Source organism: Anopheles aquasalis, chromosome 2 (genome assembly GCF_943734665.1).
Source record: "Anopheles aquasalis chromosome 2, idAnoAquaMG_Q_19, whole genome shotgun sequence".
Taxonomy (NCBI): domain Eukaryota; kingdom Metazoa; phylum Arthropoda; class Insecta; order Diptera; family Culicidae; genus Anopheles; species Anopheles aquasalis.
In genome coordinates this window covers 48,490,001-48,514,998 of record NC_064877.1, presented here as the reverse complement: position 1 = coordinate 48,514,998, position 24,998 = coordinate 48,490,001, and the positions used below count along the sequence as shown (strand labels likewise).

Here is a 24,998-nt window from a genome sequence, read left to right as displayed (position 1 = left end):
AGAACGAATTTTTTTAAATCAGTTTGGTTTTAGTTTGAGAATTATGTTATATAAATTATGTAAAAACTTATTGTTATTAAGTTAAAGGTTTTTTTGAATAAAAAGACGGATTGAATCAAATGATAGAATTAGATCAAATTTCATAGACCCTATCAAATAAATTGAAGACAGAAATTTGAACATTTTTGATTACAATATTATCGTTACCGCACTGGAGACTTCATCTCAATCCCCTACGGTGAACGCCTCTGCATCGACGACACGTGCGCGAGAGTTCGAGCATCTTGAAAGGACCATACCTTCCCAAAAGGTCTAGGACACCAGCATCCATCCTGGTGATTTCGACTGATTTTTTGCTTTGTTCTTTGCTCTGGTTGTTTTGGTCTTAACTCGCGACCCTAGCTTGCGACTGGATTGCATTTAGCAGATCCAACTGTGCGCGCGCGTCCCGATTACCATCATCTGACGGTAAACGGGTCAACGTGACATTTCGTCTTGATTTCGTCGGAAGTGGAACCAGCGACGTCCACGACCGTCGACTCGCAGCCAGGGCGTGAAGTTATGGCATAATCGTGGATGTGGAACGGTGTGGCGTCGCGAAATGTGGAATTTTTTGGATCCCGCCAAGAGCCCTCCCAGTCACGGCGTAGGATCAGTTAAATGTAATCAAAAGTGACAATAAATATGTAACTCATTAAAGTCTCGCGGTAAGATGATTTGTGAGCAATGCGATCAGTGTGTAATGAAGGTCTTAGCAAATGCAACGATCACGAACTTTGCTTGTCGATTGCACTCAACTCAAAGCATACGGTACCAGTGGCGAATGCTTCCGTTTGATCATATCCTGACGACAATGTACATTAAAGATATGACATGGACCACACATAATCGGATAAAATTGATTAAGTCTTCTTGTTGATGGATGGGGATCATTTAGGCTCTGATCTTGGCTTTGGTTTTATGCCTTTTTACTCACTTAGGTGACTCAGGGAGATTAGTGGGTTTAATTGTTTGAAAATCAATGTCAGCATCCTGTGATTCATTGGATTATTATGTAACGAGGAATTATTTCGAATGCTGAGTGCATAAAAGCAACTCAAATATTGAACATGCTTTGCATTTAGTTCGTGCCTATAAGACATTCTTCAATAAACTCTAGTACTGTGTTAAGCAATGACTTACGCAAGTGCAGACAAAAAAGGAGCATTTTAGTGATAAATCAGTCTGGTCTACTAGTAATGTTTGCTAATGCTGCTCCTTATCATTTATGTGATTGTAAATAAGGGAATAAATACTGAAACCTCTGTCTAGCTGTTCTGCAAGGTTTCGTTCGAATGTTAATATGCGATGCATGTTTTGTGGTGATTATTCATCGCTGAAAGCTGAGATAATAATAACACTTTTTTCGTCCTTTATTTCCTTTGCTATATCATAAGAATGCTTTCGAAAATAAAATAATCCAATTTGTAGACTGATAACCTTACATCAAATAACGTGCAATACAAGATTTTTAAAAGATTGTGTTTCAATAGATTACTTTTAGATTTTTAAAAGTTTTATGCATAAATGTGGTAAGTACTTGTCTCTTGGGCTACCTTGTGATGAGCGATTTACGACAGTTATCGGTTTTACATCGATGAGTCTTCAAATTTGAAATTTGGAATTAAATTTCTTGAAATTTGGCCTTTGATTATGTGGAATTTAAACATATGCTTTATTTGTAATATTATGTAACAAGTACGGTAATTTGAATGCTTTTAAGAATTGTTCTTTTATTGTGTTTTGTTTTTTAAAAAAATACTTACGACACAAAATGGTTTTAGTGTAAATCGTTCATAATCTTAAGATACCTGTTATTGACATCCTTGTTATCGGTTTCGGAATAGTAAATAATAAAGAATGACTTCTGTCGGATTTTGTCTGTGATCCCAATTAGAAATCGATATATTTGATAAAAAAAAGTAAAATAATTGAAGGGAATTTGATGGTTTTAAATTTATTTATGTCGGTATTTGATTTATTTTAACAGTTCAGTTCTTATCTTACTCACTTTTACGAAGATGGTATTGAAAGTGATCGATATGTCTGTTAAAATTTAAGATATTGAAGATATTTCGGAAAAGGAATCTATAAGTATTAATAAGTAAGTAGGTATTTTTCATTTAACATAAAAATAAAGTTTATTAATAATGTGAAAATACAGAACAAACGGTAAGTACAACAAGCACAAACACAACGCTATCGCAGCAGCACAGGACACGAGAGCTCGTATCCAGCCGGAAATAGGCCTCGTGTGGTGAAGGGACAGGGGACGCGGGGATTAGAACATAAATAAATAAACGAATTCGCCTATCATCCGCCCGGTTCGTTCTCTCTTCACTCTACTCAGCATCGTTGGCAAAGGCTGGCGGTTTGGCGTTGACGTACACGGGCACCCGTGGCACTAGACCGCGGTCATTCCCGGCAACCTCACTGACATCCCGCTTGTGCTCGTAGGAATCCACGGTGTGCGGCGGTGCTAGCGTCGTATGGTACGCCTGCTCCCGAACCTCAACCTCCTGTTCCGTTTCGACCGGGCGCGAAACGATAATGCGCCGAATGTTGACGGTACGGGATGTCTCCTTGGCATCGCGTGGTGCCGGAGTAGCGGCCAGCACACGGCTACGTACGAACGTATCGAGTAGCGATCCGGTCGTTTCGGGTTTCGCCCCATCGTAGCCAACCTGCGTGATCGAGTCACGCTCGGAAAGCAACTTGATGAACTGTTCCTGGTTGGCGTGAATCTGTTCCCGTGTCAATCCTTCACCGACCACAACCGATTGCGAGCTCGAGCTGGATTGACTTAGCTGGCTGGATGTCGCCAAAGAGGAGGACGCGGAATCATCACTGAAACGGGACGACACAACAGTACGCGGTGTCGTGGAGGAGATGATCGTAATGGAACGTTGTGAGGCCGCCGTTGAACTGGAGCTGGTGGCCTGTGATGCTGCGGTGCTACTCGAACTCCCGGAGGAGCCCAACTGACCGGAGGAGGCCGTGGTCGAACGTGGCGTTGTCGAAGGGAACGAAAATCCACGCGGGATCGAATGGGAAGGCCCAAGATCGAATCCGGCCGAGGCAGTCGAAGGATCGAACGCTACGAGATCGCTCGCCGGAGTGGTACGAGTGGCGTACGTGATCTCAAACGATCCCTGCCTTTGGGTCTGTCCCTCACTGCGGCTCTCACTCTGCCGGTTGGTGGATTCACCGCGATACTTATCGTGATGGTAACTGGGAGTTGCCGTTGGAACCGATGCCACAGTCGTACTATCGTAGTCCGCTTCCGTCGAAGAGTAACCATCGGTGTCGCCGCTACGTGCGTTCACAACGATCGAATCATCGTACTCCTCTTCCGCATCGGCAAAACTTCCCGGGGTCGAAGTTGGCGGGTAAGGAGTGGTCGTACCAACCGGTGGTAACGATGGTGTCGTTGGACTCACCGGTGTCACGCTACTACTCGGTGGCAGATACTCAGACGAAGTCTTCGGTGGATCATTCGCTCGATCGCAATCGTGAGCTGGAGTGACGGCTGGTATTTCGGCCGCTACCGGATACAACGGTGTCGTCGATTGTACATGGAACACGGCCGGATGTCCCGCTGCTGCTGTGGCACCAGGATGCGTCGCATAGAGGGCCGGCGAGTGCTGATCAACGTACGCCACGTGGTGAAGCAGATGGCCAGCATTGGCCGGATGGTAAAGGTACGGATGTGGTGCCAGATGTGGTGAGAACGGATTCAAGTAAGCCGTCTGGTGTCCCTGCTGGTGATGGTAGATGGCATGTCCTTGGGTAAAGACCGGGCGCTCAGGTTGCACCTCCGCTTGTCCAGCGCCAGCCAGTGACGCATCGATAAACTCCGCATCCGAGGCTTTACTTGTGCTGGCCGCTGATACCTCGTCCGTCCGTTCGCTTTGCGTCTTGGTCGCTTCCAGTCGATCGTAACCGGACTTCTGGAACACACTCGGTGGACGCTCGGTGTACACCGTCGTTGTCTTTGTCACAACCTGCGGTCCTCCAACGCGCGTCTTGTAGATCGTTTCCTCCTGTTCCTCTTCTTCAGCTACCGAGTGGACCTCAGGAAGTGGCGCTGGTGGTGGTGGTGGTGGTGGTGGTGGTGGCGGACTATAAACTGGCCGCTTCTCAGTGACGGTGGTTTTCGTGGTTGTTTTGGTGCGCGTTTCCGTCTGGGAGATTGGTTGCTCCAGCTCAACGAGTGCGGTACCGACGGGCCGTATGATGACACGCTCCTCAATATCGTAGAACTGGTTCTGGATGGCCGGACGGCGCACTTTGTACTTGCGCGAGCGTACGAATGGCACTTGCTTCACCACGGTCACTACTGGAGGGGCTGGTGGTGGTGGTGGTGGTGAAGTGACATACGTTGGCCCAGTGGTGACGGTTTTGGTGTAGGTCGTCGGTGCAACTGGAACCGCTACCGGAACGTGCACGGGAACATGCACAGGAACATGCACGGGGACGGGCGTCGGAACGGGAACGGGAACTCGAGCAACTGGAGCTTCATGGTGTACTTGGATCGTTTGTGTTTGCGGTTGCTGATGATGATACTGCGTTGTCACCGTCACCGGAACCTGGTGCTGGTGGACGGTATGTGTCGTCGGTGCCGGAACGCTACTCGCAGTCTGCACGCCGTAAACAAAGGATTTGGGTTCGTACACGCGGACCGTCGGATTGCTGCTGTACGTGTGGTACTGGACCGACGATGGTGTGTAGCTGGCCTTACCAAAGATCGATGGCTGTTGTGGTAAGTTGTAGGAGTAGTACGTTGGTGCCGGTGCCGGTGTGACCGCGACGGCTGCCGATCGTGCATCGACAATTGTTGCTGCTGCTGCTGCTGGTTGAGTGAATCGAACAGGACCGGCCAACAAACCGACATGCTGTTGGCTGTTCACGTACGTCACTCCGGCCGGGGATTGCAGTGGGATAGCCAGATAACCTGCCGTCACTGGCCGCTCTAGCAGCGCCAGACAGGACAGCAGCAACAATGGGAGCATCGTCATCTGCAGCAAGGAAAGTGGAATCGATCATATAACCTGCTTGGTCCCAGTGTCTGTCCCGGTTAGTAAGAAATGAAATCAAAAGTGTTGTGGGGGGGGAGGGAGACACGGCGCTATATGGTGTTATGCTACGGTCACGACGACGCTGCTGGTGCTCAACAACAACAATAGACCTCGCGTGGATAAGGTGGTTCGTCTGAGCTGAGCATCAATGTAAATGTCGCTGCCCGGGTGCGTCACGACAATCAGACGCACGTTTTTTTCGCCCCAGAATTTAGAGTAAGTTTTGGGGGGGGGGGGGGGGTGGCCCATTGTTGGGAGTGTGCATCTCATTAAATTGCTAAATTGAATATTATGAAATGGATTGCGCCTCGAGGTTGATTGGCACTGGCAGTGTGATGGGTTTTGCTGATAGGAATCGGTAACGATAAATCAAGTTAACGAGGTGCCCACTGGATGGACTTCTCTCCCAGTTGTTGTAAATCCTCAGATAAGCATTCGAAGGATTATGTTGCCATATTTCAAGGAACAGACATCAATCCATCTGGAGCTATTCTTCCAGTCGAAGTCGAAGCAAACTATCAAGCCGCAGGTGGCTTCCTGTTCTTGGGGCAATTTGATTTCTAGTTTATTGGCCACTGTGGTCCGTCCTAATGCAAGTGACATTTAACGAGAGAGGGTGGCACAATTAGGAAGCGATTTGGGTGATCATTCGTTTGGCTCGCCATTTGGCAATGGCAGACCGTGGCATTTCCACACGGATTAGTCCGCAGCAGCGCCTGAACCTGTTTTTGTGGGTTTTTTGGAAACCTTCCTTCACTGTCACCATGATCTTTAAACGTTCTGGAAGTTCTGTTCTAGTGTAGGAAGAGTTGTGCAACTGGAAGTCTAGAAGGATGCTGCGCCTACATCGAGATTATAGATTATGCTCACTATTAAAGATCGATGTTATCACGTGATCGAGACCCTGAATGACACAAACTATGATGCTGTTCTATGACATAAGTTCCTTCCTAGCTCCCAATCAGTAACTAGATCCTGCATTTTATAGGAATTGAACGTAAAAAAGTCTTCCAATTCTTCTCTTTCCTCTGGTTATCAATTAAATGAATGCTCGAGTGTTTTTTTATTCTTTGTACATAAATGGGCTAAGGGTAGGAAATAAGATAATAGAAAAAAAAAGACAAGCATAGGACAGGTCAAAAAACCTGTCACATCTCCACCTCGACTCGTTCACTACTGAAATTCACCAATCACACCAGTTAAACTATACAAAAACAAAACAAAACTAATGTGGAAAAGCTTAGCTGAACCCATTTGCAAACCCAATCTTGATGTAATATCTACTATATTCTAAATAAACGCAATTTATGGAAAAAAAATGCTCGAGTGTTTCTGTTTAGCAAGCAATGAAAGTAGAATTTTTTAAAACCATTTTCACATCACATTGCCTCAACTCAAATTAAAAGAGCGAAAAGAAAAACTTTAAAAAGTATTTTCAAATAGTAACCTTCAAAGGTAATATAGATAATCTTTACAACAAAAAGTGTTTGTTTTTGAAGTTATTAAACACTTTTCAGATTTGTATTTGGCATAATTATGCGTGAAAGTTTAAAAAAAAACTCTTTTATATAACTAATCATCACTGCCATTCGTTCAATTGATAACCAAACGCACACGAATAAGGAATTCTATAAATTCTCTCTATGAACTACTTTTTCAACAGAATCGAATCGAACAAATTGATTTTTATAAAGAATATTACACAAAAAACCCTTTAAATGTGTTCAAACTACGTTAAATCAACATATAACACAAACCAGCTAACCCAGAGAGCACCAAATTTGCGCGCCAGGGCTATCACGACACTTTTGCACCAACAATTTGCTCCAACTCGCGCTGACACCGATGTACTCGGTGTAACTTACTTTGGACTTACTTTATTGTATAAGGATCGCAATCCTTGCCGTCGATTGCACGCACTCTCTCTCTCGCCGGAACACACACTGGTTGCAGATGCGCTTCGCCACCACCGTACGGATCGGAACTGCCAGCCTAAGGTCCGGGGCTCGCTTTTTATAGACTTCCTGCCATCCATCCATCCACCGATCTATGCGGTGCACCGCCATCCTCATCGATCGTAAGCGAGAGCTTTCGGTTTCGCATCGCGCGAAAGCGCTCTTCGCGCGGCGTCGTCGTTGGATCCTTTTTTCCGCTCGGTGCGTGCGTATACACCCAGGCCCAGGGCGGGGGAAGACGTTCATCGTCAACCGCGACCGCCACCGCGACATGTAAGGCATCGGCGGTGGCGGCGGTCAGCAAGCAGAAGGAGAACCACGACACGATGCCAACCAGCACGATGTCCCCACGCCGCGTCGTGTATTGGTCTGAGCGAGCGAGGATGGTTGTTTATCCACCTCTGGCTGGCTCTGTCTGTCTCTATCTTGCTTTCTTGGCTTCTCTCTGGCCCCTGGGGGGACGGGATACTTGGAGTTGGAGACACTTGCGGCCGAGCCGAACTGGTGCAAACGGGAAAGATGACTCGCGATCGCGATCGCGATCTCTTCGTCTCGTGACCAAATGGGAGCAACGTGCAAAAGGATTACCACTTTACGATAGAGATAGTTAGGGATAGCTCAAGGCCACCAGGGAAGCAGTGGGCCAATTAGGTGGAGAAACACTTCCTGCTTCCCAGAACCGGCCATCGATCGGTGGGCTACTGGGTTTTGCCGAGTACATACAGCGATGGGATCCGGGTGATCCCGTGAAGGCCATACGGACGTTTCTAAAGTTGCATTCCGTTGCTTCACCATTCTCTCTCAGGGCGGGAGGAATTGACGCCATTGAACTTTTGGTTTAAACGGGGAAATACCTGACATTGGGAGCTCAAACGAGTTTGAGCTTCCGTTCCTCTTCTGCGCTCTGGATTCCGTGGCACAAACAAAGTGTTCTAGTGACAATTTCTAGTAGCGATCATATTAGGGAGTTCACTTCGGCGGGGGCCAATCACATGCAAACGCATTATTCATGCCGATCGACATTTCGCGGCAATCCACCAAATGTGCTTGGAGCAGATCGCGCCACAAAAGAACACACATTGAGCAACGTTTAGGGTAGATTTCAGCAACCGCGTAACCGGCCACCTCCAGCTATTGGTCAGACGATCACCCGTAGCCACGCAGCCACGCAGCCTCGACATTAAACCAAACATGTTTACGCACAGCTCGATGCCACAGCCACACGACGCTCTCGTTCTAGACGTTCCACCACCACGACGGCGTGACGATAATCCTAATCTGCACCGCTGGCTGTGGACGCCCCACCGAAGGTCTGTCGGTAAGCTATTTAACGCCAGTTCATTCTTCAAGACTAATCAAACCACGGGCAGTGCAAGCATGCCAACAATGACAACAACGTTTCGGATAATGGCGCACGCTGGTTTGTTTGTTTCTTATGTCTTTTCACTTTATTTTTCTTAGACAAACTTCCTACAAATCGCAACACGGCAAAATGTCACCGCACTCTTGGAGGTCCACCGCCGACACGCCGATCGTTCAGCGTAGCAAACCCTCGATCATATCCTCGAGCATGTAAGGATGAATTCCAGCGTTTAACCTTTCCACCGGCACGCCGTGGCGATCGGTGAGAAACAGGGTAAAGTTGTTGTTCACGAACCCGCCACAGTTGCCTGCCTTGCGCGCCTTCAGATACCTGTACAGGCCCGGTGCCTTCGAGCCGTTCACCTGCGGAGCAGAGAGGGGTGTGAGAGGTGGCAATTGATAGCGTCTCATCTCGATTGAGATTGACCGAATTCCAATTCCGCGCATATTCATCACGCTATTCAGAACACACTTTGAATGACCGTTGACGCCTTATCCGACACCGGGCGTTCTGATTGAACCGCACGATTAGTGAAATGACCAAATGGATTGGATATGCATTTTAATACGAGTAGCGGAATGGCGACCCGGCACACGGCAGCTTCCTAAAAGGAAGGGATCACGCTGCGTGGTGACTCGATGTCGTCTCGCGATCACCCGATACGTACGCACGGCACATCCATACGGGCCGCCATAGCGCTTCAAGGAAGCGACGCCACCGCGGTGACAAGACTCCAAAAAGGGCCGGGCCTCCCTCTTAGAAGAGCGCGCGCCCCGCGTGCGGATATCAGTGAGAAAAAATGCATTTCAAGGTCGACAATTAATCAACTGCCACCTCGTTTTGGTGGTCGCCAGCAGCTGGCCCCTACACGCTGCTGCTGCTGGTGACCCAGATCAATTAAGATGACAAGACGCGTGCGACACTAATCGGTTCACGACATCGATGAGGCGCGGCGACGCTCCACCACTCCGAAGGATGCGTGAAATGAGTCGTTGTCGTCGTCGTCGTCGTCGTCCTGTGAGAAAATCTCTCCATTCCAAGTGCAGACACCGTTTGGGTCTGCTGGCACCAGACCGCCTTATGGGGAGGATCCGGTCTTCCATTTCGAACGCTGTGGCCACACTGCAACCACCACGTAACACCCCAAGTACGGCCATCGCCCACCGATTACGCCGATTGCCCTCGGCCTTACCTCGATCTCGGCGAAGATCTCACCGATCGGTGTACCGTCGCCCTCGAACCGGGCCACTATTTCGTCCGGCGTCTCCTTGGAGCCGAACTGGAAGCATGGGAAGAACAGGATGTTCAGGTCTAGGCCACGGTTTAGGGCGGATATTTTGGTGGAGGGAGAGAGAGAGAGAGAGGGAAAAAAACGTAGAAACAAAAATCAAAAATTGCCATCACTGGAACTGTGATGATGGGCCGGGCCCCTTGTTTGGGGCGTTGGTCCTAGATGGATTGGTGCCTACCTTTCCGAGACTCGTTGTGATACTTTCGGTAGAGTGGCGTGAGAAGCGCCAGCACCTTGTCGAAGGCGGCATCCTTGGTGGAGAAGTTCACGATCAGACAGACCGTGCCCTGGTAGCGTTCGAGCGGGACCTCGTTACCGTTCAGATCGGTGGCGCTGAATTCGAAGATCGATTTTGCCTTTTCCGGTTGTGACTGCATTGTGACTGTCCGGTTTTTTTTTGTAGCGCCCCTTAGAGTGTCCTGTAAACTGCAATCGATAAAGATGGGTGCGGTTCGCGTGAGGTATCCTTATTCGCACGGGGACAGGCGAATGTGGCAAGACCACATTTAACTGTCGTCTTATCACACACTCGCAAAGGCCCAAATCATTGCTTGAACGTTTTACATTAAATTTAAACAGCTCTGCCACTCGTGTGCCATACACCAACACTAACGGTGACCGGCGGCGAACCGCTTAGCAGCAGCAGCAGGTCACAGGTCACCCGGGCACGACGGAACAAGCGAGCATGCTGTTTTTGTACCACCCAAAAAAAAACAAAACACCGAACAACGACATGTATTATGCTGATCATCGTCGCTTGCACGCACGCAAAAGGTGTTGAATTGATCGCACCACATTATGCGGCCACACTAGGGTTCCTCCTTCATGGCCGTTACCTTACCGTTAGAGAGGTTACTCGCTTGCAGACGTTTTTTCTTTCGGGCCGATTTCGGGCTCAGTAATTTTGCAAATCGTCTTACTGTTATCGATTTTCGAACGTAACTGAAAGCATGCGGCCTAAGACCGCTCGATTAAGTAGGGAAGCTCCTCCCCGTCCCGGGTATCTAGCTTTCCTTCCTCATTCCTGGTTCCTTCTTTTGACTCACTCGATTCACAAGAACGATGAATAATTCAAAGGCGATGGAACTGTTTGCCATCACCACCTGGGGCACGGTGGTGCTACTCAGATTCAGATCTACGCACCCCCTCGCTTTCCCCTTTTGGGTGTTTAGGTGTTTTATTTTATTCTTTTTATATTCCAATCCAACGAATGTTTTTACAACTCAACGAGCACCGGGAAACGAGTGTTACAGTGTGACTAAACCGGGCCAGGCACCACGTGGCACAGTGGTTGAACTGAGATGGGACAGAAAACGTAAATCTGAATGTGATGTAATGCCCTTTTTAGGCGGCCAGCAGCTTCTCGATATCCTTGACGATGCTGCTCGGGGATGTGGTCGGTGCATAGCGGTCCACCGGTTGGCCATCCTTGTTGACGAGGAATTTGGAGAAGTTCCACTTGATCGAGTCACCCAGAATGCCGCCCTGCTTGTGCTTCAGGTACTTGTACAGCGGATCGGCTTCATCACCGTTTACTTTGATCTGCGCCGAAAGAGAAGAGCATTTTAATTTCATCCGTGGTCCCACCAAGCAGCAATCTGTGCCATAGGTTATCGAGTGTCCACACAGCAAGCGAAAAGCGTGAGCCAAGTGCACCCGCCAGCAAAACCAATTCCAACCGAAACCCGTTAATGAATGCCGTTTGCCTGTGAATTCTCAACGGAGTTTGTGTCGATTCCATAACATAACAGCACATCCAAGGAAGCGAGTTTCACACAGTAAATGAACGGATTTTATTCTTTTTCGCTCGTTTGTAACACTCAGATTCAACAAAACTTGTGACTAATGCTCCGCACGGAGTGGGTGATCCTATGGATCATAAGCATCTGTTTCGTATGGAGGAACCATGTCCTTAGCCTAGCAGTTTGTCAATGTCCTTTATAATACTGTTCGGTGATGTGGTCGGTGCATAGCGGTCCACCGGTTGGCCATCGCGATCGACCAGAAATTTAGCAAAGTTCCACTTGATCGAATCGCCCAGTGTGCCACCCTGCTTGTGCTTGAGATACTTGTAGAGCGGACTGGCCCCTTCACCGTTGACGTCGATCTGGTGGAGAAGTTTTGAAAACAATAAATAAATTTGGACGAGCCCGAGTCCGATTGCTCCCCCCTACGGTGGGATTTTGCAAATCAATAGAAAAGGCAAGCAAACGACGATCAAACGATAACATTGTTAAACTCACTAAATACGCATCGCACTAGGGACGCTGGCCATTCTGCGCGTCGCGTCGTGATTAGCAAAGGGATTCAAACAAAGTGTCATAGATGCGATAATGGCATTGTTAATGACCAACCGACTAGAACATAGAGTATCTCTCCCCTCGTGGAGAGAGATCAACTTAAATGCAAATCAAATTTTGCAAAAAACATCTAAAGTAATCGATCGGAACCTATGCAGTGGTAACATACAAACTGGCGTGCATCAAATCCAAAGCGAGCAACTTACCTTCGCAAACACATCGCCAACATTTGCCTTGGCCGACCGCAAATGACACACCATCTCCTCACCGTCCTTCTCCGGCATCTGGCCACCGAACTGATCGCAGGGGAACGACAAAATTTTGAATTCTGAAACAACAGACAATCCATAAAGATTAGCGGGCGGGCGCGTGCGGTGATTGATTGATAGCGATTTCGGTACGATTTCGAAGCAGAACCTTCTCGCACGCTCCCTTACCCTTATCGGCGTACTTCTCGGCCAGCTCGGTCAGCTCGGCGTAGTTGCCCTTGGTCAGACCGCACTTGGACGCAATGTTGACGATAAGCAGCACCTTGCCACGGTACTTTTCCAGGCTCACGTCGGCACCGTGGGAATCCTTCACGGTAAAGTCGTACACCGATTTGGCGTTCTTGTAATCCTCCATCGTGGTCGCTTCGTTCGACTGTTCTCCGCTGGACTGGCCGTAGTATCGATTAGCACCGTACTATAAAGGAGTAGAACAACGCGTCGTGGTAGCGATGGTCAAATCGAACGAACTCTTATCTGAATATTTGATGATGGGAAACGAGCACACAATCGGAAGGGTGGAAGAGACCTCGCGTGGTCCTCTCTGGTCGTCGTCGTCGTCATCGTCGCACCACCGCCACCGTGACTTGGCGGAATTGCATGATATGCGCGGTAGTGGCAACATGCGATCGATGTTGCGTGTGGTATGAGTCAGGGTTTGTGGTGGTGGTCCAGCCGGCTCCCCGTCCCCCACCGTGGTCATCAGGTATCATCACACCTGCACCAAACCCTCCCCACCCACTGCCGCTTACCGGCACACAAGCGCATGAAGATGTGATAAACTAACGATCAAAGTCCAAATACTCACGGCTATTAATACACCCGTTACGGTTAGTATCACCACTTTCAGCGACAACATGGTCTCCCGGGTGTAATGCTAGGCAATAAATGCTACTTACTTGGTTTAAAACGGGCCTAAAAGCGCAAGATAGATTTCGAGAAAATACGCTACCGGACAAGCTCAAAACGCGGAAAATTATGAAATTGCTCATCTTCTTCTTATTATTACTATTCTTTTTCAGCGCTGTGTTTACATTTTTTGACACCCCCTGATAACATCACCCAGATAGCAAGTTCCCTATTGACACGGACCATTTACTCGGGGGACACCTTCTCTTTTCCCATCCATTCTCTAACTACTAATTTAGGGCTGATCGTGAGCCACGCCATAGAAAATTAGCAGTGAATTAGAAGTAATCGATTTTTTTTCTCACTCCGAACAAAAATGTTACACCCAAAATGCAGTTAACCCAAATAGCCAGTTTCTGCTGACCCTAGGTCCAGACGATAATAAATGTTGATATTATAGTGCGCTAATTGCTATTTTCTGGTCTCCAAACTAACCGATTTTGTTAGGTTTATTAAACGAAAAGGTTAAAAGGTAAAAAGGAAAAAAAAAACAATTCAAGTGCTGGTAAACAACGTCTGTCTACAACAGATTATATTATCAAATACTTCGGTAAAAACACAATATGTACACATCTATTGAATTGCATACTTTCAGCGTATAGTAGCAGAAATTTAAATAGCTAAATAACCCATTAAATGTGCCAGAAACTTATCTTGGGACAAAAAAAAATATCTTGGGAGGAGTAGAGGAAAGGAAAAGGGAGTCATTACGTACCAAATGCATCCCTTCTACCCCACACACCTGCCAGGAGTCTCCTATTGCTACTACTCAACCTCGTTTTTTGGCACATTATTCCCGGAGGACACGCTCTTGATGGATGGTCGTCTTATCGAAGCTGAGCCTGTAGTCAACCATCAAGCCGAGATACTTGATCGCTTCCTGGGACCAAATAACGTGACTACAGATCTTGATCGATGTCACATGGACTTCCCGCGGCTTGCTCACAAGGACCATCTAGGATTTGTGATGAGCGATTGCGCCGGATATCCGTGCTTCCACCGCCTCGATAGACCGTTGCGCAACCCACCGTTACCATGGCGCTATCATGAAAATATTATGGTGTTTCTGTATTCGGTGGTGTATTAGGTACTTAATATATTTGTACTTAAGGCATAAGCGAAGAAATCATTTGATATTATATGGCATTATTAAGCTAGCAATCATTCAAATTCAAATTCTTGGGCTATTCCTGCCATCTACAAATCTGTCCCTATTTAACCAGCACTGGCATCGTTATACAAACGAACCAAATAATGCGATCATCGCTGCAAACAAGGTAAGGCGGATGTGGTAGCGATATCACTCGGCCCTTCGCGAAAACGACTCGCGCACCGCTTCACGCAAGATTACGAGTGCCAGTATAGCTGAGGACTAGCGAGGGTGACAGTTTGCAAACAACGCATCTGCAGCGATTATCAGTTGAAATGATTGTGTTTTAAGGTGTATTTTTAAGGTGCAGCTAAAAATCGGGATTACTAATTGGTAAGCAATGTGATAACGGATCGGATAGTTAGAAAGTTAGTAGGTGAAGATGCTTTACATGTGGTATCAAAGCCATCAAGGCCATCAACTCTCCTTCGATGTGATCATTTTAGACAGCATGACTCAGAGAACAATCGCATGATAGAGTTCGTCAGCAAATATAGTGATAGACATTCCTTAAGTCGCCCTAGAATATAGCGGTGACCAGTTTCAAATAGACATATTTATTCATGCTATTAAAGTGCAATTCTATTACTGTATGCGTAACTAGTGTACATGTAACATATAATTTAAGTATGAGATCTCTGTGGGTAAAACAAAATAGCAAACGTTCGTTTTAAAATGTTTTAAACTAGACATTTGATGTTTATTTCGATAGTACACCGGTACAATAGCGGAACGGTTGAATGACATTTGCGATTAAATATATTTCCTTTATTGAAATTGCAACGATTCAGGCTTGGCTTGTGCATTGTAAATTTGTGAAATACATCTGTAATTTCCTTAAAAAAAGAACGAATTGAGCAATCATATTACCAACAAAATGAAGCACAAGTATCCTAACAATAAAATAGATAATTTGGGCATGAAACAACCAAGAATCTGCTCATTTGAGCAGTTTGGAAACATTTTGTATATATATGTTTCTATGAATACTGTTACCGATAGCAGCGGCTATCGTAAGTTGTAGCAAGCAGGTGAGAGATAAGAGATAACACCAATTAACCAGCGGTAAGTGGCACGAGAGAAATAAGTTGGATCGAGGAGTGATCGAGGGTAACCCCTGTGTACACACTGTACACGAATAACGAACCGCCCCGAACAGCGTACTTATTTTGAGTTGCCAATTACAATAAATCAATTCAGTATTTTAAAGATTTGCGGCCTCTAGTAGATTTTCACTACTACGGCCCCTGGGTAAACATGTAAAGCTTCCATAGGCTGAGAGTGAGGGATCCGGGGCCAAAATATTATTATATAAAATATAAACTACGGGCCCACCCCGACTGTTTGAGAAAAAAAATAGATTTTCACTACAGGTACATGAGTACATGAGTTTATATCAAAATTTCGTTGTAAAGAGTTTGATTTTATTTGCTGCATGAGCAGCTTCCTATTTGTATCATTTTAACATAAACGAATTTTGAAATGCAGATAGAACAACTGGAACAGCTTAAGGAAAATAATGACGATTTAATAATATTTGCATCTTTTGTCCGTCCATTCAAGTCTTTTAGACTAAAACTAACTTGAAAACCCTTCAAAAGTTATCGAGACCCACTTAAAAACAAAGATTTCAATGCGTATGAAATAGAGGTGAACATAGATTTTTCAAAAGTTGCCATCTATGTAAATAATCAAATTTTACCTATTTTGATCAAATGTTAATAGTAATTCTTGTCAAATCTATAATTTTTTTTTTAGATAACGTCTAATATGAGAACTCAAGCGAGTAAAACAACCACATCGAGAGCAGTGAAGGGCAGCGGAGCCGCGCAAACCAAACTACATCCTAGCTCTATGCACGGTACCGATTATCAACTCAAGATCACGCTATGGAGTGTGCTGATCGCGAAACAAAATGTTTCCAATCACAAGTACAGCAAATACTCAATCACCCCAGAAGATCCGCTGGGAGGCAAGTTCGACGATACGGTGCTCCATTTCCAATTACCAGACGGCAGCAACCAATCGCTCTACATTCAAGCTAAGCACAAATATGATAATGAATACCGAATTAAGAGTCGTGATTTGCGTTCAACGTCGGATGATACATTTTCGATGAAGAAGTACTTCAAATCATTTAAGAATCTGCACACGGAAGGGAAGACGAACGGTGCGAGGTTCGTTTTGTGCACTAACGCTGGCGTATCGCAGGATGTAGAACAAATTTTGGAGAACATTGTGTATTCTTCAACGGATGATATTGCTGCCATTTTCAATCGTGTTAAGGAGACAAAGATTTATCGATTTAATATGGAGCGTCTTGGTAATATCGTTAAATTCAAAAACTTCTTTGACGATTTGATAATCGACGAAAACGATGACGTTCTTCTCGATCAATTCTTTGCCCAGTTTCTATTGATAAGCAACATGAAAGGAACCGAAATTATCAACGATACCATCAAGCTCTGGCGCGACATGGACGTTCCAGGTGGTTCGTTATTTACGCAACAGATGGGACTAATTGAAGAAGCGATCGCCCTAGATCATTTATCGAACGTTGCCTGGAAGATGACCAACTTTTCGGAATCGAAATCTGAAACTGACATCGATCAAATTTGCCAAGCGATCGTACGTAATTTATGTTTTCTACAGCTAAAAGGAGCCACTAGCATCTTCTGCAAGAGCTTTGAAAATAATGATGTTAGAATCAAAAGTGAGGCTTTGTACCAATCGAAGGCTTATAGGGCATGTCTGACTGGTGGAGTGCATGAGTATTGCACAATGCTTGACACAGAAGTGAGCTGCAACATAATGTTTCAAATAGTCCAGTTGGTTAAATCTGAATGTTTTTCCACCAATTCGAAACCCGAGTTGGTTAAGCCAGAATATATTTTCACCGACGCTAAAACCTATTCGAAGATAGCAAGTGTTATCAAGGATATTTTTTGCTTTTTAGAATGTAATTTGGTGTTAGTTATTGTTTGCGAAAAGGATACCGCAATCATATCCAGAAGCGTCGATGAGCTGTTTAAAGACAGCGAGACCAAGTCTAAAAAAACGGTTATTCTCATTACGAAGAGCGAGGAACAATATAATGAAGAAGAATTTCGCGTATCCGATCTCACCCAACTAGCCAAGGAGACGATCTTTGAAAACTACTCGCAAGTGGAGTTATCTTATGCGCTGATTTCATTAGAAAATTTGGTAAATCAAGAAGATAATTTGGCATTTGCACTTAGACTGATCAAAACAGTAGAGTCTGCAAAATTCAAGACCCATCCGTGTATAGAGAGCTTTAAAAAAATCGAAACACTTTACATAAATCGAAGCTGGAAAACATCCACAACCATTGATCGTGACAATTTTAAAGGGTCAGAATCATGTTTCCGCAGGGCTACTTATTCGCCACAATTGCTGAGACATTTAAAGGAACCTATTGTATTTGAGAGACTAGCAGGACATATGGGATTAAATTTATTTGTTTGCTTTACTAAGACCAACAACCACGCCATACAGCAAGTTGCTGAAAAAGTATATACTCCCGCCATGGACACTTCCGATCGAGTGATTATATTCTTGGATGATGCAGGATTCGGAAAGACTACCTACATGACCTGGGTTGCCTGGTACTTCGTCGTTCATCGAAAGTCTAGCTGGGTTATTCGGCTTAACGCGATCGAATATTCATTCGATTTTGAACAAATCCTGAAAGATTACGGTCTAACGTTAAATGACAACAAGGCAATCAGGATACTTTTCCAGCTTATCTATTTGGCGGTGTCTATACCCAACCTCGCTACTAAAACAAAGGATCAAACAGATGCTGAGAGATTGAAAGCGAAACGATGGGCTGAATGTTTATCGTTGTCTGAGGGTAAAGTCGTGGTGAATTGTACCAGGGATGCTACCGTTGAACAGAAGATCGCGCTGAGGGTTTTTAGAGAGAAGTTCAACGAAAAGCAAATAGTGCTGCTACTCGATGGATTTGACGAGATTGCTCCGCACTACAAGCAAGTGGTATTGAATCTCTTTTCACACTTTGCTCAGTTTGAAGGCATCCATAAACTGTACTTCACTAGCCGTCCGTACAACTTCATAGATGAACTGCGGCATGCATTTCGAGTCACTGACATCTATAGAATCGATCCTTTTTCCAACGAGAATCAGTATGAGTTTCTACATAAATATCTAGGGAGCAACTTCGAGGGGTATGAAGGGTGCGTAGGTACTAAGCGCAATAGCTTGTGGGAGATATTACTTGAAATTCTTAATACCATTCTTGGCGAGTTGCGTACTATTCCATTGTTCTTTAAAATGGCGTTAGAAATACTTAAACCGCGGTTTATGGAAACAATCGACTTTATAAACTATACTATTGCACCTATATTATTCCAAGAATTGCAAACGATGTTTGGTCGTTCACGAATTCTAGAAGCATTTGTGAATCTAAAGCTGGCTATTGCAAACGACAAGAAGTTTGTATCCTGCCCTAGTGCAGGTGCCACAGCCCAGGCACAATTGGATGCGGAGGAACTGAATGAATTGAATAGAAATTATCTTTCACTGCTAGCCATTTATACAATAATTCCATCATACTATCAACTGGTGACGCGAAGAGAGCAGCAACAGTGCGAACAGTATCTAAAAAAAATTGAAGATGGACGAGAAAAATCCGGAATCATCGAAGGGGTTCAAGGTGGAGTACCACTGTGGATTCACCGAATGTTTGCCGAATACTTTGCGGCGCACTGGCTTTTCGAAAATAGAGATCGGCATGAGGTGCTATTATATTTCAAATCAAAATCCTATTGGGAGTTTCAAAACAACCCAGTAAGAAAGATATTTGATGAGATCGCTATTCGAGACAACGATGGCAACGATAGTCCAGTGCATCTTGCAATTATTCGAGATGACACAGATAGATTGAAGAACGCGTTAACACAAAATGGGCACCAGCAAAAAGACACGATAGGTCGGACCCCACTGCATCTAGCCGTTCAGTACTTTGGCAATATGGAAAACAACAGATATGAACGACACTCCATCCCGCGGGTTGCGGAGCTTTTGATTGAAAAAACAAAAAACCAGCGGAAATCTCTTCTTATCCATGCAAAAGATGACCTCCTGCATTGGAGTGCATTAGATTACGCATTTCGTATCGGCAACATAGAAGCGATTAAGTATCTGCTTCGAAAGAATGCCCTCATAGATGCAACAGTTTTATCGGAGCAATTACAAGGACACGATCCGAGCATTGCCAGCGAGACGCTAGCGCGTTATGACAAATATCTGATGGACTCCGTACATAACATCGACAACCATAAGCCTCGATTCCGTCATAGTAGAAAACAGATTGAAACCATGCGTACGGTTTGTAAAAACGTAATTACTCACATCAAAAACAAACATAGCGAATGGTTTGAAACAAACAAAACCGACATGTTGTTAATGTGCGCCAAAAGGGATTCGGTATTACTGCTTCGCACTTTGCTGGCATCTGAAACTGACCTTATAACTGCCTCTAATCAAGCCACAGGCATTGCGAAAGCGCTCAAACATTATTCCTTCCATATTCTTGGTTTCCTTATTCACGGACAAAAAATTGATATTTCTGCAGCGATCGATGAAGATCGCGCGTACAAGCTGCTAAGGTACTCTCTCGAAAATGGATATAAAAAATGGTTCGCCTACTTTTTCAATCTCTGTAGCACCGTTTTAAACATCTCAGGCCGTACGCAGTGGGACGCGTGTGATTCGAACATGGTTGAGTTACTCTCCTATGTGATGTATTATGGTTCTCCCAAGCAGCTTCAAAAATTTTTCAATACAGTTTTATTAGCCATCGATGTGCAATTCGTGTTTGCATTCTTAAACCATGTAGCATCCTTTCCCGATTTACCCAAATTTACCAAGGGCATAAGGATTTTACTCGATAGAACCGAAAATTTGTACGATAATGACGAAGCGGGTTGCAACCTGTTGCACCGCAGCGCAGAATTGGGTGTTTTAGAGATGGTCAAATATTTGATCGAGTATAAACAATTTAATGCTAAGACCGTGAATCCTCGTAGCAATTGGAACGCATTTCATTATTGCGTTTCAGTACCTTTGTATTCGATGCAGTTGCGTAATGCAAAAGAAGGATGCTATGAATCATTCCAGTACATGATGCAGGACAGTGTCATCAATGTGTTTGATAAAGAAGGAAAAAGCGTCTTCTATTTGGCGGTTGTCAATGAGCACTTCCGGATTGCCAAGCACATCCTGGATATGGTTTTAGAAACTACCCCTTCTGAGAAACGGCCCCTACAACACGCAGAGTACATAAAGTCGTCAAACCTCAGTGGTACGATAGAGTATTCCAAATTCCTTGGAATTTTAGATATGCTAAAACTAACTTCTTTTACCAAAAGAAGTTAGTTTTAGCATATGCAATATAAGGAAGTTCTATGAAAAAAAAATTGTAATTTTGTTTTTTGACTTCAAACCTTTACGTGTAAATGTTTATTAGGAGAAATTAATATTTCAATAGAATCAATTATTATTACAGTCATTAGCCAAATGCCTGCGATGATGATGGCAATCAAATCATTTTCTTATTATATGTTTTGATTTGATTTGATTTATTGACGTCAAACATGTAGACCGACTTATAGACTATTGCTTACAAACTAAAAAAAATAACAGTTTTTAACTATTAAATATATTACATAAAACCCGAAAATGAATAGTAAGTATTACATCAAAAGTAACTCGAGGGATAAAAAATTCTTTTTTAGGATGCCCTTGCTCATGGTTACGTCTAAAATGTGAGAATATTTATTGAAGCATTTCAACATTTTGTTGATTGGACCATTTAGTGCATAACATGTTCTATGGTTTTCGATGTGAAATAACTGTCTATTTCTTAAGGTGCGAGAGGGAGCGTCATCGCGACATGAGCGAATTTATCAATTCTAGAATATGTGAGCCGTTGATCCATATAACATCGATAATGAAAGCTACCATAGCAAATTCGCGTCTCTTTTGAAGATTTTCAAGTCTGATTAGAGGGTACCGAGATTCATGAGGAGGCAAATGAGGCGAGTTCCATCCTAATTTCCTAAGGGCGTACAGCAAGAATTGCTTCTGGACCGATTCAAGGCGCTCATTATGATTAGATTGATAAGGGGCCCAGACCGCACTACAATATTCTAGAATAGGTCTAACCGAAGTTGTATAAAGCGATATGTGCGCACAAGAGAATGATGTAGTATGATTGAACGATGAAGTGAAAGAAAGGCTACGCATAGTAGAAAATGAATTCACATATTTATGAATAAGGCGCATCAACCTTTTTCATAAACTAGCTGATATACCCGATTTCATACGGGTGGACGGGGTGGTTTCTTTTCATTGGTCCATTTTTCTTATCACTTTTCTAGCACGATATCATTTGTACAATCTAACGCGTCTATCAGCTTGAGTTTTATCTGGAGAGCGTGCCGGTTGTAGAAGACACTGGCCAAAATAAGAAGAGTAAAAATAATTAATTGACACTGATAATTTATGATATCATAAACAGCAGCCAGTCCACGGTTAACTCATAACAAATCCCCCATTTGGGCAATGTGCAGGTAATGAATGTTATCTTCATTAAAACAACAATTTAATGGTCACGCTGGATCCGATATCATGTGTTAAAGATCGGTGCCAATTGAATTCTTGTTGCTAACTGGAAAGCTATGCTCTCCATTTCCAAACTCATTTGTCATTTGGCGGAAAAGCGATGCAACGATTTCTGTTTTGCGATCGTGCTGAGAGGGATAAACACGCAAATTGTGCTCTATCGCTCTCTCTCTCTCTCTCTCTCTCTCTCTCTCTCTCTCTCCCGCACTCTCTCTCTCTCTCTCTCCCGCTCTCTCTATCTCTCTCTCTGTCTCTTTATCTTTGTTTGTATATCAAATTGGGACTAAATGATCATAGAAGGAGCAAAAACTAACTATTGATTTGAATTGCGAGACAAAAGGGAATACGGAGGGTGAAAGAATGGATTAAACTCCGCTTTGATGTAACCAATCAATTGAGAGACCCCAAAAACATCGGAAATGCATATTGCCCTAGAATGGATTTTAAGGATAGAGGTTGTATGGTGGCTCGCCCTCCCCCTGATCCGGCAAGAAGCAAGTTTTGTCACATGGTGTCTAAAGCAATCACCAACAATTGTTTTGGAGAAATTTGCTTGAATACTTTTAGAGTTGCATGTGTTAGAGATGCATTTTTCTAACACATTGGTATTTGGGAGAGGGGAGAAGGGAGAGTTATCGTGGGAAAAAGACCCCCCATGGTAGCATCTGGGATGATAAGCTATCTTTATGCCAAGTTCGGCGAAGATCGGCCCGGAGATGCGCGCACAAACAAACATACGAACTTGTTTTTATTTATAAGAAGATATATGAATTCATTTTGCTAACTGAAACAACAGTTACTGTAAAAGTGCGTAGATGCGTTCTCACGCATTATTATAATGGATGTAGAGCATGTTTATATTAAATTGTGTTGTTGCTACGTGAGTATTTATATTTCGGTATTTAATAGGAGGCGGCTTTACAGCATAGGCTCAAATTCTTGTAAGGTAAACCACTTCTCAATTCGTCTTCAGCTTTTTTAATTCTGATCCACTTATTTTTTCTACATGTTTACAGAACCATTTTTTCGATCTTGTTCTTTCTTTTCTATCATGCCACACTGCAAAGTAAGTACGAAAACCAATCTTAAATAGTACAAATTGATTTGTGTTTATTTCTTCGCACAAAATAAAAAAAACTTCTGGGACATTCGTTTCGTACAGGGGGTAGATGCAAAATGCTTACTGAATAAATTAACGATCAGATGGAGATAGTCTAGAGCATCCGCTTAAACGGCCGAATTTGCCGAGCGTTAAACTGAAGAACAGACGTTTTAGAATTGTTCTAGCCTAGTGTTTTTTGCCGGAAAATTGGGCTAGAAGGTCCCATCCGCTATGGTACAGAATACTGCTCGCATCGTAATGGCTTCCCCTCCTTCATCTCGTCCTACTGCGGCCATCACTTGGATCTCGCGTCGATAAATTAAACAATACTATACGCTATTTGGTTCCGCTACTCGCTAGAGCTAGAGATTGATCGATCGTCACCCTCGCGTGCCTTTCCAACCGCAGTTCGATCCGTCTCCTTTCGTCGAGTCTGTGCGTCCTTATCACGAGACCGAGAGAGAGCATCCTCTCCACCGGCGCTCGCTCCTCTTAGGGAGCAGCCTTATGCGGTCCACGCACACCGGCCGAGAATGGATCGAGATGGAGCGGGCGCAGATACGTGACGACCTGGTTAGGGTTATTCTCGGCCGTGGCCAACTGGTGCAGATGATAGCGAGAGGCTTGCGCTACCTGTCGACCAGCGGACGATGGCGTCGGATGTGGCGCACCACGACCAGCTTCGGCAAGGGCTGCCTGTTGGGCCCGGTACTGAGAAATTGGCACGGGGACGGGTACCGGAACTGGCACCACGGAGTAACCGGCATCAACCAGCGCTTGGAATTCCTCCTGCGTCAGCGGACGATCAATCTTTGGCGGCACCTTCAGTTGCTTATCACCGTAGTGTGCTGCCGGGGCTGGTGTAGCGGCAGCCGTGGCCTGATTCACTCCCGTCGATTGCGACACAAAGATGGCCGAACGGGAAGGAGCGTGCGGATCGCTCGAGATCGGACTCGGATCTTGTTGCTTTTCACGTGGCGCATATCGATGCTGCTGCTGCTGGTCAGCCGGTCGTGGACGATGCAGCGATTGAACGGTCTTCTGTGGTTTCTCGTGTTGCAGCTGTGGCGCCTCGACAATCTTCATCGGATGCTGGGGCGAGTGTTGCTCGATCGTTTGCTGTTCCTTCAGTTGCTGCTGCTGTTGCTGCTGCTGCTGCTGTTGCTGTTGCTGGTAGTACACCTGAACGTTCTTCTCCTTCGGAACGTAATACTGAATCTTGGGCGAAGGAGTTCCAGCGTGCTGCTTAGGGGAGACTTCAGCAAAGTACTGCTGTCCCTGATGCGACGGTGCCTGATGGTAGTGCTGCGAGTGCGCATGGTGTCCCTTCGGTGCAACGGCCTCAGGGCTCGCAATGTACTGATACTTCTGGGCCGGCGGACTATCGGAACTGAACTTCTGCGGTCCAACCTGCAGATGGGCGGGCGTAATTTTCGGTCCCGTCAACGGTTGTCCTTGGGCGAACGGAGCAATGTACTGCGCTTTGGAGTGTTTCGGATGCTGGTGCACCGGTGCACCGTGATCATGGACCTGGCCAGGACCAGCCTGCACGAACGTGTACTCATGCGACTGTGGACTCGGTGTCGGTCCGTAGCGTTGTTGGCCCTCATGTGCCCCTTCGTGATGGCCAGGATGAGCGTGAGCCAGCGGACGGTACGGAAGCGGTCGATTGGATTCCACCAACTTAGCGAGTTCCTTTTCGAAGGAAAAAGAGCTAATTGGTTTGGCGACGGGCGTCACTGTGCCGGATTGCTGGATGCTCTTGTACTGGATACGATACTGCTCGCCACCACCCTCACCACCCACACCCTGTCCGTACGATCCCGGTTGATCTTCGGTCGTTTCCAGCAGCTGAATCGCTGGACGATACTTGTGCG

The 24,998-nt window shown here is 45.2% G+C and overlaps 5 protein-coding genes across 8 annotated transcripts in view; 1 reads left to right on the top strand and 4 right to left on the bottom strand.

Annotated features, from left to right (window-relative positions):
- Positions 1–2,381: 2,381 nt before the first annotated feature.
- On the bottom strand, positions 2,382–5,051 carry LOC126575239 (mucin-2-like). The gene has a single exon (XM_050235846.1). The coding sequence runs from the start codon at positions 5,049–5,051 to the stop codon at positions 2,382–2,384; it is 2,670 nt and encodes an 889-aa protein (XP_050091803.1).
- Positions 5,052–8,595: 3,544 nt separating this feature from the next.
- LOC126569678 (glutathione peroxidase-like) lies at positions 8,596–10,117 on the bottom strand. The gene is made up of 3 exons (XM_050226933.1): positions 9,905–10,117; positions 9,628–9,746; positions 8,596–8,797 (listed from the first exon to the last, which is right to left on the bottom strand). The coding sequence occupies exons 1-3, from the start codon at positions 10,101–10,103 to the stop codon at positions 8,609–8,611; spliced, it is 507 nt and encodes a 168-aa protein (XP_050082890.1). The 5' UTR covers positions 10,104–10,117; the 3' UTR covers positions 8,596–8,608.
- Positions 10,118–10,877: 760 nt separating this feature from the next.
- On the bottom strand, positions 10,878–13,315 carry LOC126569708 (uncharacterized). Of its 4 annotated transcripts, none has more exons than XM_050226974.1 (4): positions 13,192–13,315; positions 12,464–12,710; positions 12,233–12,354; positions 10,878–11,268 (listed from the first exon to the last, which is right to left on the bottom strand). In XM_050226974.1, the coding sequence occupies exons 1-4, from the start codon at positions 13,282–13,284 to the stop codon at positions 11,071–11,073; spliced, it is 660 nt and encodes a 219-aa protein (XP_050082931.1). In that variant the 5' UTR covers positions 13,285–13,315; the 3' UTR covers positions 10,878–11,070. The 4 variants fall into 4 exon arrangements, with proteins under 4 accessions (XP_050082931.1, XP_050082933.1, XP_050082932.1 ...); XM_050226976.1 differs by having other exon boundaries at positions 13,101–13,243; XM_050226975.1 differs by lacking the exon at positions 10,878–11,268 and adding an exon at positions 11,496–11,833.
- Positions 13,316–14,501: 1,186 nt separating this feature from the next.
- Positions 14,502–20,771, top strand: LOC126575238 (uncharacterized). Its single transcript, XM_050235832.1, has 2 exons — positions 14,502–14,684; positions 16,110–20,771. The coding sequence occupies exon 2, from the start codon at positions 16,122–16,124 to the stop codon at positions 20,769–20,771; it is 4,650 nt and encodes a 1,549-aa protein (XP_050091789.1). The 5' UTR covers positions 14,502–14,684; positions 16,110–16,121.
- Positions 20,772–22,740: 1,969 nt separating this feature from the next.
- LOC126571055 (uncharacterized) overlaps positions 22,741–24,998 on the bottom strand; it is a 13,619-nt gene continuing 11,361 nt past the window's right edge. The window contains exon 4 of the mRNA XM_050229279.1: positions 22,741–24,998. This exon is cut by the window's right edge and continues 3 nt beyond it. Coding sequence (XP_050085236.1) covers positions 23,614–24,998 — 1,385 coding nt within the window. The 3' untranslated portion in view covers positions 22,741–23,613.